Source organism: Tamandua tetradactyla, chromosome 15 (assembly GCF_023851605.1).
Source record: "Tamandua tetradactyla isolate mTamTet1 chromosome 15, mTamTet1.pri, whole genome shotgun sequence".
In the NCBI taxonomy this organism is placed as follows: Eukaryota; Metazoa; Chordata; class Mammalia; order Pilosa; family Myrmecophagidae; genus Tamandua; species Tamandua tetradactyla.
Window position 1 is genome coordinate 28,303,678 of NC_135341.1, and position 16,572 is coordinate 28,320,249.

At 42.4% G+C, this 16,572-nt stretch overlaps 1 protein-coding gene across 10 annotated transcripts in view; it reads left to right on the forward strand.

Annotated features, from left to right (window-relative positions):
* Nucleotides 1-16,572, forward strand: part of ARHGEF3 (Rho guanine nucleotide exchange factor 3) — a 390,935-nt gene that overhangs the window by 235,027 nt on the left and 139,336 nt on the right. For 8 of the 10 annotated variants that reach the window (XM_077128939.1, XM_077128938.1, XM_077128936.1 and 5 more), the window contains one exon: nt 6,128-6,190. The exons of 1 other annotated variant lie outside the window; for it this stretch is intronic. In XM_077128939.1, coding sequence (XP_076985054.1) covers nt 6,128-6,190 — 63 coding nt within the window. Of the gene's footprint in view, nt 1-2,417; nt 2,698-6,127; nt 6,191-16,572 lie in introns of those variants that run through there. One more of the 10 variants, XM_077128944.1, reaches the window with a different exon arrangement.

The following is a 16,572-nucleotide window of genomic DNA, read 5'->3' on the forward strand; positions in this document are numbered from 1 at the left end:
AGCTATTTCTAGAAAATCTTGCTGTCAAATATGTAACCTGCAGGCTAAGGAATCAGCTACTACATTCGGGCCCATTGTTCCCACATATTCCCCTCTAGAGCTGCCTGTCCTCACCCAAGCCAGAGAGGTGTTCAAACAGAGAGTTATAGTGCCCATTAACTTTATTTATGTCTTGGTTCAACTGGTTTTCTTTCAGTCTGTGGTCTAACAACTTCGATTATTTGCTCTTGAGGCCCAGAGGCTGAGTCCCCCCTCCCTCTCTGCAGGGCATGGATAGGTGATGAGCGGGCCTCCCCCTTGAACAGATCTGACATTCCTACTTGGAGGATTGGGAACCACTAATGTCCTTCTTGAATGAATGGCTGAACAGCTGTGGTTTCCTTTAACATGCGTATGTATTTTAAGGAAAATTAATGCCCTCTTTGGTAAGGACAAAGCTCTTTCATGTTTGTAAAACAAGAATCTTAGCTTGAACTGGCAGGTTTTGAATACTTAAATAAATTTGGGGTTGAAGAATTTCAGCCTTCAGTGACCTTTGCTTTTGAGGTTTCAATTTTATCTTGGCAGCCAGGTAGTTAGCAGAAGGGAAGGCATTACCTCAAGAACACTGGCCTCCTTTATTCATTCTTTCTTTGAGTCACCCATTCAGAAATTAGTCATTGACTTACTGCTCAGTACCGGGCACTGGGTATTTAGAGTTATGTGCTCAAATCAGAGTGTGCAGTGTAAAAGCAGAATTATTGGGCTCACCCAAGCTACTTTGTCTTCATGGTTGAAGGGAAGTGGGCTGTGCACTCGCTTCAGTAAATTTAACAAGAATAACAGGGTGGGTCCATGGTTCCTGGAGTTGGCTGGGAACCTGTCAGATCAAGTGTGTTAGCACGGATAGTTCACACAGTGTCCTCCCTGCCTCAGAACTCACCCAGGTCACCTGTAGGTGGATTCTGGTGCACAAGAGAAAGTAAAATGACAGTGACTTGGCTTGTTTTCTAGCCTGCCTGTTAGCAGAAAGTGATGGCTCTTAAAACTAGAAAGAACCACAAAAGTTATCTAGTCCAGACAGATGTGCTATCATCTTTAGGGCCAATTCTCTAGTAGAACAAAAAGTATGAAGGTGTTTCCCTTCTGAATTCCTCATGCTCAGCACTCTCTTAGACCTTCTCTGCAGGTAGGATGTGCTCTCCCAGACTCTAGCACAGGATTGTGTGCTGCAGAAGCACATAACTTGGAGCCAACCAGACCTGGGTTTGAATCCAGGCTCTGCCATTGGCTAATTATGGAACCTTGGGGCCTCCCTGACCTCAGCATCCTTCTCTTTAAAATGAGATTAATCCTAGTTCCTAATGCATGGGGTGGTCATGAGGATCAAATGAGCTCATGCCTATTAGGATTTACTCCTGTGAACAACATGTATAAGTGTTTAATAGGCTAGAGCTGCCATTATCATCATTCTGATTATCATCATTATTAATCACTTTGCTGAAGGGTCAAAATGAGTGCAGTGTCCTGCCATGTCCTCTGCTTTCTGGCATGCTCACTTGTTCACTGGTGATTTCTCCTATCAGCTACTGTTTATATGATTGGCATGAGCTTAGCCCCCCACTAGTTTAGAATCATGAGACTTCTGGTTCCTGGGTGGAATGAGCAGTACCTGCCTGTGGCTGTTCCATGGCAGGAGGTGGACTGAGTACAGTGGGTGCCCGACTGTCCCCCTCCACTCTTACCACCTGTGTCCCTTCTGCAGGTGGGTAAAGAGGACAAGCTTCCCAAAGGGAGCAGGACCAAGGGCATCAACAACAACAACAACAAAATCAAGAAATACTATTTGGGGGGAGCGGGCCATGCACCTGGCTCAGGGAACGTGCACACACTAGACCAAGTCCTGCTATGCTGGGACTTTCATATCATGAGAAAGGCAACCAAAAACCAGGAAACAAACAATTAAATGAAACTGTCTCCCTAAAGTGGATCTCCTCTGCTAGACTCTGCTTCAGCACCTCACATGGTCCCTCGTGGCATAGATCACAACCTGTAATATTGCTGTTTTCTTGTTTTCTCTCCATTAGCAGGCAGGGAGCATGTCTGTCTCATTCACTGCCCTGTCCCAGAACCCAGAACAGGCCTGGGCACATCAAAGGTGTTCAGTGAACCTGGAGTGAATGAGCAAACAACTAAGGAATGCTTTGTGAAATTTTTCTTTGGACCCAGAGTTTAAACCTCAGGCTCCTTCTCCATTGCTGGCAGTGCTCACCAGCACCCCTGTGTAATGAAAGTTGAAAAGAAACTCTGTGTTTATTTTGTAGAATGTGTGGCTTTCTTAAGGAGATCATTCCATTCCAGATTAACCAGCCTGGGCTTAATTTAAAAGGCCTCAAGAGGACATTTGTCTTCTGGATTTGACACTTGAGGCATGTAAAATTGTGTTGCAGGAAGTGGTTTAGAGGAGCTTGTGAGGCTGGGTTTGAGCTCAAGGTGTTGGGTTGGGTTGGTTTGCAAAAGCCTGTATGCCTGTGAGGAAAAGAACTTCTCTGATCATTTCCTCTCCTGCACCAGTGTGGATGTCAAGGGTAACAGGTTACTATTATGGTGTCACATTGACAACACCATTGAGTTCTAGTAATGGAGCTGAAACACCACAGAATTCTAAATTGACCATACAAGGTAGCTGCATTCAGCTGTGTAACCTACATGATTTGGGTAAGAAGTAACAGGAGCTGCTGTTTCTTGAACCCCTACTATATGCCAGGCCTTGCTCCAGATGCCAACACACATTATCCATGGTCCTCCCAAGAGCCTGGCCTCATTAGCATTATTTCCAGTTTATGATAACAACCCAGGCACTCACCTCCCCCACATCACTTCCCAAGGTCTCAGGTTTAATACTGTAGCCTTTCGAGATACAAGAAGTTGAGCTCAGGAAGAGCATGGGTTATCCTGGGCAGCAGGATGCCAATCAGCCACTTCCCACTCCTACAAGCCAACACGCATTGCTAACAGATGAGAACATTCTCCCGTGGGCTAGGCCATACAGTCCTTCTCAGTATAGTGCTCCAGGTAAATACTACCAGCTATCCTGGCAGCAAGTGAGACATAATCTATTTGCCACACATGTTTAAAAGGTATATATGAAGGGTTTTGCCCTAGAAGTTAGAATCCTGGACTTGGAGTTCTACACTGTAGTCATATATTTGAGCAAGTTGTTTACCTCCCCTGACCTCAGTTTATTTATCTGGAGAATGGGAATGATCCCTTGTCATACCTGCCTCAAAAGGCCACCATATAAATATAAGCTGGTGAATTGGCCTCACTGATACCACGGTGCAGTTTTTAATTGTATCTCAATGATGAATCAATAAGGGCCAAATCCTTGTATAAACATGAAGCATCCTCAAAAGTGGCCACTGTGCATGGAGTGACTTTCAGCATCTCCTCAAAGCTCCCCTCAAAGCCCTCGAGTCGCATATTTGACTGTTTTCATTATTCCCTAACCATCACTTGGTAGACTTGTTAAGATGCAGATTTCTAGGCAGCATCCTGACATGGCTGATTTCTAGGGATAGTGCCCAGCAACAGCATCTGTAAGTTACTTCCCAGGTGATTCTGCTGCACACTGCACCATGGCTTGAGTGAAATAATATCTTGGCTCTAGATTCCCGCTACTCTGGATAGAAGGACCATGCTTGCCTTTGGGATTTTAAATATCTAAGTAGCTGGCTCTGCAAAAAGCCCCTACCCCCATCTCTGTCTGACAAGTTCTTATTCATCCTTCAGTCCCGTTCAAATGTCCCATCCTCTGGGAAGAACTCCCCAATGGCCACCAAGACTGAGCTAATTACTCCCATACTTTGCTTCCAGAGTCCTTCAACCTACACACACACACACACACACACACACACACACACACACACACACACACACATATATATTTTTTGCATGGTCAGGCACCAGAATCGAACCCGGGTCTCTGGCATGACAGATGAGAACTCTGCCACTGAGTCACTGTCACACTGCCTGTATATTTTTTAAAATATATTTTTATTAATGGTGGCTCAGTGGTAGATATATATATTTAGAAATCTTCACATGCATCCAGTCCATCCACAGTGTACAATCAGTGGCTTACAATATCATCACTTAGTTCTGTATTCATCACCATGATCATTTTTAGAACATTAGCATCACTCCAGAAAAAGAAAAGAAAAAAGAAGAAAAAACTCATACATCCCATACCCTTTTACCTCTCTCTCTGATTGACCACTAGTATTTCAATCTACCCATTTTTTACCCCTTATCTCCCTCTATTATTATTATTTTTCCTTATTTTTTTTACTTATCTGTCTATACCATAAAAGGAGCATCAGACACAAGGTTGTCACAATCACATAATCACATTGTAGAAGTTATATCATTATACAGTCATCTTCAAGAATCAAGGCTGCTGGAACTAAGTTCAACAGTTTCAGGTATTTCCCTCTAGCTACTCCACTCCACCTTAACCTAAAAAGGGATGTCTGTATAATGCCTTAGAGTAACCTCCAGAATAACCTCTCAACTCTGTTTGAAATCTCTCATCCATTGACACTTTGTTTTGTCTCATTTCTCTCTTCCCCCTTTTGGTCAAGGAAACTTTCTCAATCCCATGATGCTGAGTCCTGGCTCATCCCAGGAGTCCTGTCCCACATTGCCAGGGAGATTTACACCCCTGGGAGTCATGTCCCACATAGCGGGGAGGGCAGTGAGTTCACCTGCCAAGTTGGCTAAGAGAGACAGGCCACATCTGAGCCACAAAAGATCAACCTATATATTTGAGCACTTACTGTGTACCTGGCACTCTAGTAAGCTCTAAAATGCATTAATGTGTTTACTCTTCTTCCTTTAAAACAGAAATTAATGTTATCATCCCCATTTAGAGTTGAGAAAGGGGTAACTCAGAAGTGGAGTACCTTTCCCTTCGCTAATAGGTATTATTTGGCTAATAGGTAGCCACGGGGGACCTTACTGCATTAATTACTCAAGTCAGGGTCTGTCTCTCCTTAACCACAGAGATTAATGTCTCGCTGATCTTTGCATTCTAAGGAGCAAATAGGGGGCCTGACACGTGGTAGGCATGCAATAAATATTTGATGAATTGAAGCGAAGAAATAATAGAACCAATTATAACAATATGGAGGACAAGGATAGTTTTGGTTCCTTTCCAGTCTCTGCTTTTGTTTGAGCTCATGTTCGTAGAAGTCTGTTGGAAGAAGAGGTAGACTTTTTGGGGGGTTGAACACTTAAGATAGTTCTGGCCTCTGCTGTAACCTCATGCCAGTGATTTTGGTCGATGAGTAGCTTTCTGCCAAATAGCATCGGGAGATTTAGCACAAGTCATAAATGAAGGACTCAATAAATATGTATCTAGTTGGTTGAGTTGGGTTTACAGAAGAGAAGTGAATGTATCTTTGATGAGCTTTGTTGTGGTTGTAGATGGAATTTCTTTTCTTTTTATAAAGAAGAAAATTTATTTTTTAGCATCTAAGCTGGCAGACTGCCCTGATCATAATTCATTTCAAATACAATTATCTTCATTTTGCATAATGACTTTTTTGAGTCTTGGTTCTTATGGCTATAAAATAGAGAAGTTGAAGAAGATGTCTAAGCTTCTTTCCAGCATTCTGGTTCTGTGACTTCCCTAGATGAATAAATTTAAATATTTAAGTATGAAACAGTTCAAATTTAAATTATGCAAGTTCAAAAAAAGATATTCTAAAAAGGGATTTCTTTAAGTGAATCAAGTTTCTTTCCAATCTATTCTTTTCTTCCAAGTTAGTCAGAATCTGAACTTTTTATCCAAATTTCCAGGCCTCAGTATATGGAGACATTTAGAAAAAAAGAAAATCTAAAAAGAAACAAACCATAGCAGCATAAAAGAGAAGAAAAATGCAAGCCAATTATCCAGGAACTTAATAGTTTCCCATAATTTCTCAGACTTTCTTGGAACTGTTCATTTACATAGCTTGGTTAAAGGCATTGTGTAACACGGTGGAAATGATAAGGACTGCATATACTGTTTGATTTTTTTTCTTTCTTTAATCAAAGCTATAATCCCTGTTTACATTTGAACCTTGATTTATTATTTGTTTTGCAGCGAAAACGGAAGCAGAGCGCTCAAGATGAAGATGTCGTTAGCCTTTGCAGCCTCGACATAAGTGTAAGTGCTGTCCTCTGTGCCTCCCCTGCCCTGCGAGAGTCTCTCACCTCCAAGAGATTTGCTAATATGCTCTGTGCTCTAGGTGGGTTTCCAGGATCAGACAATAAAAGTTGTGACATGGAAAGAAACTTTAAAAAAAAAAAGGCATTTCATTTCACAGGTGTAGACTACATGATTAAGCTGCGTTTTTTTATGGCCTGTGTCTTTTCTCTCATAAAATGATTTGTGAACTCAGAGCACCTGGACAGGCTCTAGGTAAACCCCACTGAGTTAGAGGCTGGTTCAAGAAGATGGCCCCTTTTGGGAGTAGTTAGTGGGTTGGGTCAACTCAGGCAACCAGGTAGCCCAAATGTTAGAAGAAGTCTTCAGCAGCATGCTGGAGTGACTTTGGATCCAACAAATTTTAGGTTGAACCAAGGTTCTTATACTTAGCATTTGAGTGATGCCTTTCCCTGCCTCTGTGTCTTCATCTGGAAAATAGGGATGAAAAAACTTAACCTAATAGGACTCTCAGGGTGGGTGGGTGGGATTAAATAAGACGATGAAAGTGAGAATACCAACACATTGCCTGGTACAGTGTGTACAAACCCTTGGTTAGTCTCATTGTTTTTTTTCTTTAAAAGCATTAAGTTTGCAAAAGATGTTTAAGTGACTTGGTAGTTGAATGTTGTGATGAGAGAGGTAAAACACTTTCTTGGGTTTTTGAGGTTATGACCTTGCCTGAAGAGTTCAGCAGCTTTCTTTGCATGGCCTCCTTGTCTCCCATGGATGCAACTGAGAAATCTACCTGCGCCTTTGATACCCTCATCCTCCAAAGTTGGTGGGATTCAGGCCTTCCGTGGTCTCCCCAAGCTTACTCTTCTTTTGTACTTCCTTGATGTTTAACCATTGCTCACAGTGGATCCATCCAACATTAGGTCCTGCTCTCTCTCCTCTAGAGAGATCATGAGGGACATTGCTGGGAGAAGAGAAGACCCCTATGCTAACAGTTAAAGACTGGGTCTCAGTCCTGGCTCTGCTTTAACTTGGGCAAGGCAGTACCTGCCTCTGGGCCTCTGCTTTCTTGCTTGTATTTAATTCATTAACTAACTAATTAATTTTTTAAAAGTGTGGGATCAAGTGTTCCAAAACCAATGTGAAGTTCTGAAACTAAATTGAATACGAATTATTGGGTTCTTACCGGATGACATTTATTTTCCAGTGTAAACAACATGCTTGGACTGATTTTTTACTTATCGCAGAGATGTCTGTGATGCAGACAGCCATGATTCAAAGCAGTATGAGTTTGCATGTGGTTAATGTACTTGAGTATCATTATTTCACCATATGGTGTTTGTTCCAGTTTTTGAACCATCAGATTGATGGACTTGGACCAATTTACTAGGTTGCTGTGGTAACAGCACAAAAGAGGATGTTCTTCTGGGTTTTGCTTCAGTCACTGAATATTTTATTATTGACAAGTGAAGTCTGTAGAACTTCCCTTATCAGCAACAAGTTTTTTTGTGTTGAGAATATTTTTAATTTCATGGAAATTATTAGGATCTTTGACTTTCAGAATTTAAAGGGCCTTTAGCCATCATGTGTTCCAGTCCACTCACTTTACAGATGCCAAAGTGGAGCCCTGGGAGGTATGTATGGCAGCAGTTCAGTCCAGATCGTGCCTTACCATGCTGTGCTCCTCAGCTCTATATTGGCATTTATTTTGCAGACAAGTCTGTCTCTAGAAGTTTTTTATCAAAGAACTGCCAAACCCTATGAGATGGAAGGATTACTTGTAATTATGAACTGTGGCTTTTTTTTGGGTCTAGAATGGCCTAATTGACCTCGTCTTCTCATCAGGTTCACTTGAGTATCAGATATTGAGTTATTTTCTCAATCTGAATTCTCAGATATTTTCTCCTTGTGCAGATGTTCTTTTTAAGCATCTATACATCGTGCTTTGTCTCAATAAAGAGATTTTATGGAAGAGAAATCCACCCCATTACCACCAACAGGGCTATGCCGAGGGATTCAACTGTGGCATGCTCATTTCTGATTGACTTGACATTTTCCCTGAATGTTGGCAAACACATTTCCAGAACCTAGACAGAGTTTCTGCCATGTATTGTCTGTCCTATCGTATTCACGATAATTTTAAAAGTTAGAAGAATCTTCAAAGCTGTTGGAAGGATATGAAAATGGGTGTTCTGCAGCTTCCATTTGTGGTAAAGAATCATACAGAGATGACAGGATGTGTGACAGATTCAGATGGGACCATGGAGAAAGTGATACTAATTTTAAGTGCCTTGCATCTAATTGGCCCTAGGTAGAGATGAGTAGAATTGAATGGAATGGTACGTGAAGCCATATATGAGAGGATGTTTGCCATAGAGACAACAATGTATAAATAAATATCTGATTCCAGTAAATTAATTGTTCTAATAAGTTCACTAATAAGTAAATTATTACTAGTAGCCCAGGCCTTGGGCTACTCAAAGAGACTTTATCTTTGTGCTTTTAAGTGGCATATCCTATAGGGTCACAGGCCCTTAACTAGCTGCCAGACTAACTAAAGGATTGTTTCAAGTCTGTTCCTATGTGTAGTGGAAAGTATCTGAAAAGAGAAAGGTAGACTCCAGTGTGTGACTCATACCAGAGAATGTGAGGGCTTGGGAAAGTAATATTAGTAGTTCTCATTTTTTATTCCATTCAACGGTGGAAAGACATTCACCAGATGTTTGCTTAGAACAAGAAGTTGCTAGGTGAGGGCAGGGGACCTTTTGCGTTCGTTGTCAAGGTTCGATTGAGTCCATCTCGATGCTGGGTACGCAGGGGGCTCTGGGTAAATACTTACTGGTTGGTAGATATTTGAAAAACAGTGAGCCTCACTAATGAGCGTGTGAGGTTCAACTCCCCTTTTGAAGAAATATTCCCGTGAAGTAAAGTTGGGAATCTTTAACACAGACAAAATCCTCCCCTTTGGTTAAAAAGTGAGGATTTATAGAGCACTTCAGGGTGTCTGATTGGGATGATAGTACCCAGCGTTCCCCCTGATGTCTTGTTTAATTTTAAAGCTTCAGATAATGATTCTGATAGGAACCTGGAAGGAAATTTACCTACAAAACCCTACTCCAGTGTCCTATTGAACTTGAGTTTAGAAACCAAATAGGAATGGGCAAGCTAAGATTCTTACAGAACGGGGATCCTCAACTGTGTGGGGCCCCTGACTCTTTTGAGAATCCAGCGGTAACTCTGGACTTCAGAAAATGTTACAAGATTGGTGTGTGATTTGAGGGGATTCATGCCCCTTTCCCGGAGCTGGCCATGTTAAGAATTCCTCTTGGGGAGGACATCGGAAGGGGCTTAAGGGCTGGTGACATTTCTCCAAAGAACTGTTCTCCGTGCTCCACCCCCCAGCTCTGGTGAATGATGAATTCTGACTGAAGAGCCCATGCTAGTTGATGATGTGATTAGTCTCCGTTTTTTCCTGCACTTCACCCAATCCACTGGCTGTGCTCTGCCTCCTGGCAGGACAGAATGCATGTGTACGCTTTTGAGAACAATTTGCAGGGTGGAGCCGCCCCCAGAGCCCTCACACCATGTCAGAGGATGCGAGTGGGATGATTTGCATTGAGATCCTTGCCACCGCAGTGCTTTTCTGGTTTGAATTCCAACAGGAGAGAGAGGTCAGTGAAGCAGTCAGTGCTCCTGAGGCCCCGGGAAAGGTGCTGGCCGGGAGGGTCAACTGTGCACAGGCTGCCTCTCCGGAGGGCACTGCTCCACACATAACACCCTCTCTCAAAACGCAGGCGAGGCTGGGGTGGACATAAGAGTAGCTTCCAATAATAAAAATAATGTAAAAGGTGAAAAGCAATGCATAGCCCTTGTAGGAAATTTGGAAAATTTGAACAATACAATTCATCAGCAATCCCACTTCAAAGCAGTAACTACATTTTGGTGTGTGTCCTTCCCGCAGTTACACACACATTCCCTCTAAAATGTTTTCATTATGAAATACTTCACACATAACAAATGGCATAAAGGATCATAGAAAACCCCACATAGCAACCAGTGCAATTGAAGAAATAAGCCCTCGGTAATAGAGCCAAAGGCCCTTCAAACTCCCTCCTCTGTTGACTTGGAGGTTTATTGCTGCCTTGCCCGATGATAGACTTGCTGTATATTTGTATCCCTAAACAGTATTTATATTTTTAACCAGTGTTTTAAGTTTATATAAGCACATACTTTAAAAAATTGGGGATTGAGTGATTTGAACAGTGAATAAAAAAGTATTTGCTGGGGGTGAGCCATGATGGCTCAGCAGGCAGAGTTCCTGCCTGCCATGCCGGAAACCCGGGTTCGATTCCCGGTGCCTGCCCATGTGGAAAAAAAAAAGTATTTGCGAAGTCCCCTTAGGGAAATGGTGAGAAAGGAGGAAAATCCAACTTCCCTAAGTGGAAAGTTCTTGATATTCTCACAAGCAGTGGGGACAACCAAATCAATAGGCTGAGTCCCCAATCCTGGGGTTTGTTCATATGAAACTTAACCCCACAAAGGATAGGTTAATACTACTTAAAATTAGTCCTAAGAGTCACCCCCAAGAGAACCTCTTTTGTTGCTCAGATGTGGCCTCTCTCTCCAGCCAACACAATAGGCAAACTCACCGCCCTCCCCCTGTCTACATGGGACACGACTCCCAGGGGTGTGGACCTTTCTGGCAACATGGGACAGAAATCCTAGAATGAACTGAGACTCAGCATCAAGGGATTGAGAAAAGCCCTAGAATGAGCTGAGACACGGCATCAAGGGATTGAGAAAAACTTCTCAACCAAAAGGGGGAAGAGAGAAATGAGACAAAATAAAGTGTCAGTGGCTGAGAGATTCCAAACAGAGTTGAGAGGTTATCCTGGAGGTTATTCTTATGCATTAAATAGATATCACCTTTTTAGTTAAGGTGTAATGGTGAGGCTGGAGGGAAGTGCCTGAAGATGTACAACTGTGTTCCAGTAGCCATGTTTCTTGAAGATGATTGTATAATAATATAGCTTTCACAATGTGACTGTGTGATTGTGAAAACCTTGTGTCTGATGCTCCTTTTATCTACCTTATCAATGTATGGATTAAAAATAAATAAATAATAGGATGAACAAATGTTAAAATAAATTTAGTAGATTGAAATGCTAGTGATCAATGAAAGGGAGGGGTAAGGGGTATGGTATGTATGAATTTCTTTCTGTTTTCTTTTATTTCTTTTTCTATATTGATACAAATGTTCTGAGAAATGATCATGATGATGAATATACAACTATGTGATGATATTTTGAGTTATTGATTATATAACAAGAATGGAATGATCATATGGTAAGAATGTTTGTGTTTATATGTGGTTATGTTTTATATATAAATTTAAAAATTTAAAAAAAATTGGGGATCATGACATGTATTAATGTATTCCCTAGTTTTCACTTGCTATATTGAGTACATTTCAGTGGGGATGAAATATTCAAGAACAGTGTTTTAAAGAGCTATAGAGGACTTTGTCAAATGGAAGCACAGGATTTACTTAACCAACCCTTTATTAGACAGTTAGATAACTTTCAACTTTTTACTATTATGACTAACACTGAAAGGTGACCAAGAATATCTTTGTATAATCCCTTTTATTGATATGATCTAGTCTGACATGAAATTCCTGGCTAACAGGGTGTGGTGGTTAGATTCAGTTGTCAACTTGGCCAGGTGAAGGTGCCTAGATCTGTTGCTGTGGACATGAGCCAATGGTACCTCAACCTCATCTGTTGCTGGTTACATCTGCAGTCGGCTAGGAGGCGGGCCTGCTGCAATGAATGATGTTTGACTTAATTGGCTGGTGCTTAAATGAGAGAGCGCAAGGTAGCACAGTGCAAGCAGCTCAGCATACCTCATCTCAGCACTTGCAGCTCAGCCCAGGCCTTTGGAGATGCAGATAGGAATCACCCTGGGAAAAGCTGTTGGAACCAGAGGCCTGGAGAGGCCAGCAGAGACCATCCTGTGCCTTCCCACATAAGAAAGAACCTCAGTGGAAAGTTAGCTTCCTTTCCTCTGAAGAACTAACAAAATAAATCCCCTTTTATTAAAAGCCAATCTGTCTCTGGTGTGTTGCAGTCTGACAGCTAGCAAACTAGAACACAGGGTAAGAATATTTTTAAGCCTGTAAGCAGGTTTATACCTCTTCTGACAGTGAGTGGTAGACATGTTCTGTGGAACAGGATATCCATCTTTTCCCCTGGGCTGTCAGGTTTCTCTGCTCCATCTCTTGTTCCTACACCACAGGACCCTATTAAGCCCATGATTCTGACTTGGGAAATTTGCTCACACGCTGCCTTAGGAGGAGCCCAGCTTCTGTGTAGCTCGAGGTCAGTGTCTACTCTGTCCCCTTTGTCTGGGTGTCTTCCTCTTCGTCACCTTTCCTGAGGAAGCTACGAGCAGGTCTCCTGCCCTCTCCCCATCTGGCGGGGCCCAGGCTCCCCTTTTGGCTGACAGGGCAGGGGCTGGGACATCCTTTCTATGACAGCGGAGTGTCCCCACGGGAGCCATGGCTGGACCACGACTAGGTGTGGGACAGGATCAGAGCTGACCTTCCCCCTGCATCTGCTTTGCCAGTCTGCAGCCACCGCAGTGAGCCCCGTTCAAGCACCTAGCAGGTGTACTTGAGAAGAACATGCTCCCAGCTCTCCGTGTTTTGGAGGCCCACAGAACCACCTCTTCTGTCCCTCTGAGCTGTCCACACCGAAGCCCATGAGGCAAAGGCTTGTATCTCACCCTTTGCCTCTCCTCTCAAAGAGAATGGACATGGAAGACCTGAGCTGTAGCCTGCAAACAGTGGACTAGCTTTTTCTGGAGCTCATTATCATGACCGCACACCCTCATGTTGCTTAGCTGTACTCAGTACCTTTGTGGCCACCTCACCTCCTTCGGTTTATCCTTCACTCACCAGCCCGTCGTCTTCCTAAAGGACTTATCTCGCTTGTCATGCCCATGGCCAAATCCCGCGACTCCTTGCACTGCCTTCAAAGCCTTGCGCCATCCGGCTCCTGCCCACCCTCCCTCCCTTCCCCTGAATTACTCCGCTCCACTTTTTAGAAGTGCAGCAAAGCCATGCTGGATGTCTTTCAGTTTCTCAAAGTCATCATGCTGTGTCTGGCCACTGGGCCTTTGCCTGTGCTTTTTCTCCACGTCTGGAATATCCTTCTCCTCACTCTTCACCTGGCTCATGCCTGTTTATCTCTCACTTTTCAGCTCCCCTTTGTGAGGCTCCCAGACCTCCCAGGACTCTGTCATCTCCTGTCCTCCAGCTGTGCTCCCCTGCCCCCTACCCCACATGTCCCTGTCATAGCCGTTCCCACATGGTGTTGTGATGCCTGCTTCCTTGCCAGTCTCCCCAGCCGGGCTCCTCATGCGGAGGACAGTATTTTACTTTTGTTATATCCCCAGCCTCTTGGCACAGGCTTGGCACATAGTAGGTGATCAGTAAACATTGAATGAATGTAGGTTTAAAGTCCCTTCATTTGTGTGAGTGCCTGGAAGAAGGGGATGGATAAATGGCAAGTTAGTACCATTTCAAAAAAAGAAGAACAGAAGTTGGAGGGAGAAAACTTTTTAAAACCCTAAGGCAGAAGATGACACGAAATATTTACCCCAGATGTGTAACGTCACAGGAATCTTTTGGACTCTGATCATGCAAGGGCATACCAAGCTATTACTGAATTTATTATAGTATGTGCTACAGTCATGATCTGTTTTCATGATCACCAATAACCAGTGAGCGCTTTCAAAGCAAATAACCTGGTGCTTCATAAGTATGTCTGGGATGAATGCATGAATGATTGAATGAAGGAATGAACCGAGCCTCAGATTGGGTTACTGAGATGGACATTTCTGAGATGATCAGCCTTATTTCTGTTAGCAGGGGTTTCCTATGATAAATATTAATCAGAATGTCAGGGAGAAAAGAATGTTAATGGTCAAGGCTTCGGTTATATAGCATAGGCTATGGGAAGCCCATCTGATACAAAGAGACAAGAGAAGCTGCTGTTACACTTACTATGTGAGGGACGCTGTGCTGTTATTAGACATTTTATCGTCTAATCCTCACATCACCCCCACTTTAGCAATGAGGCAATTAGGGTGTAGAAGTCATAGATTTGCCTAACATCTTACAAGTAGAGAGTGAGACCCAGCTTTTGAATCTGGTTCCCAGGCCTGTCCTCCCAATCCCGATGCCAATTATCATTTATTATTATATTAGCAAGTACCATAACATAGGACACTGTTATGGATTAAGCATTCGCCAGCTCTTTCCTTTCCAAGTATGTCATTTAATCCTCACAGTGGGGGTCCTATGACTGTGGCAGTTGGGGGCGGGGATCGACCCCTTTTTGCAGAGAAGGAAACAGGCTCAAATATGCATCTTGCTGGAAGTTACAGCTTATTGTAGAGTCAATCCCAGGATGGTCTGATTGCAGAGCTTCCCCATACAGCCTCCAGGGCAAGAAAGAAAAGAGAAGAAAGCATTGTCCCTGTGACATCTGCTGCTAAGTGGTATACGGGACATTAAGTGGCGTTATTGGCAAACCAGCTCTGAGATTTATGGCAAGCATCTTCAAATTTCCACTACCTGTGCATTCTGATTACCCTATTATGTGGATGCTGATATATAAGAGGGGAAAAGCTATCCAAGTTGATTAAGCTAAATGGCATTTCATTGCTAGGGTATGTTAAGCCAGACATGGAATAGCAACAGAATTATTTCATCTCTGCTCAGCAGGGTCCAGATAATTAAAAAGGATACCATTTCTGCGGTTTTGTTTTCCGTGATCTGTTCTGGAACATGCTAGCTGGAGAGATTAGTCTTGTCCTGGCCAGCATGAGGCCTCGACGGCTTACGTGGGAGATTTTAATAATGCCCTTATCACTGAGGAGACCAAACCTGGCGTTGAGATTGGGTCATTAGCACATGCTTACTTTTAATATGTAGGTATTTTATTTTGTTTTGTTTGGGATTTCTGATCTCCTTTCATTGCCTGTGATATTGTTTGGGTCTAAGGAAGGGAAGACACTGTACTAAGTCCAAAGGTTCCTTTGACACTTCCATCTCTGATGGCAAGTTTGTTCATTGTTGATGTTGCTGCATTTCCTCTCGCCTTTGGCCTGATTGATGAGGTGATAGATTATAATAATCACTGTGATCTGTTCACTGTGATCCTTCCACCACCTGAAAAGCACAGTGACCAAGAAATCCAATATGAAGACAATGTAACAAGGTTTAAGTTAGTGGATCTCTGCTCCTTTGAAGCGGTATTCACTGGGCCACGTTAAATGACGGTTCTCATGCTCTGAGAATTCTTATTTGTTTGAATTTATCACCAGATTACAAACTTGGAGGATTTAGAAACTGAGCATCGCCTTGCCACCTCAGTTTCCATACTTGTAAGGCTGAAATCGGAAAATGACTTAAAATGAGTTCATTCATGTAAAGTGCTTAGTACCTAACCCACCCTAAGCATAAAAATACCAGCTTTTGTTATGCTTGGCTTCATAAAAACCAACTTCCTGGTTAACTCTGAGGGTCATTGTTGTCAGCACAAGTGTGTTGCATAAATAGAACTAATGAAATTTTAAAATAGATGTATCTATAAAGATGTAAACGAAGATTTTAATTACCGTATTGTTTATAGTAGCCAAAAGCTGGAAACAGAATGAATGTCCATTAGTAGGGATTTGATTAGATTATGATAAAGCCATACAATGGGTTGCCCTGCAGCTCTTAGTACAAATGAGGCAGGATTATACATGCACTTCCAAATGTATTATGGGATGTAAGTCAAATCACAGTTACAAAGCACATAATATATGTTATGGTCCCAGATGTTTATATCAGGATATGTGAATGTGGGGTATAAGTTTATACTTACATAGATGTAGAGTATAAAAGGAGAGTACAAGTTTATATAAGTATATGTACACTGTGTGGTAAGTAGTAGTTATGCTGGGAGAATGGAATTACAGGGTAGGGGGATTTCATTCCAGGGGTTCTTAACTTTTGGCATCTTGTGAAGTCTGTGAACACCCCCTCCATTAAGAATGCTGTTTTTATCAGCTTAAGATAAACTACATAGGATTACACAAAGACAGCTATATTGAAATATAGTTGTCAAAATATTTTACAAATTTGTGGTGAGTTACATATGTGTTTCTTAATTAATGCTTTAGTAACAAAATCTGGCAACAAGTCTAATAATCAGTATAGCATCAATGATATGATAAGTGAATGATATTTTGAAATTCCTGCAGCTCCTACACTGTGATTTGAAAATACAGTGATTTCTATAGTGACACAGTCACAGGTCTGCTAATGCAACTGT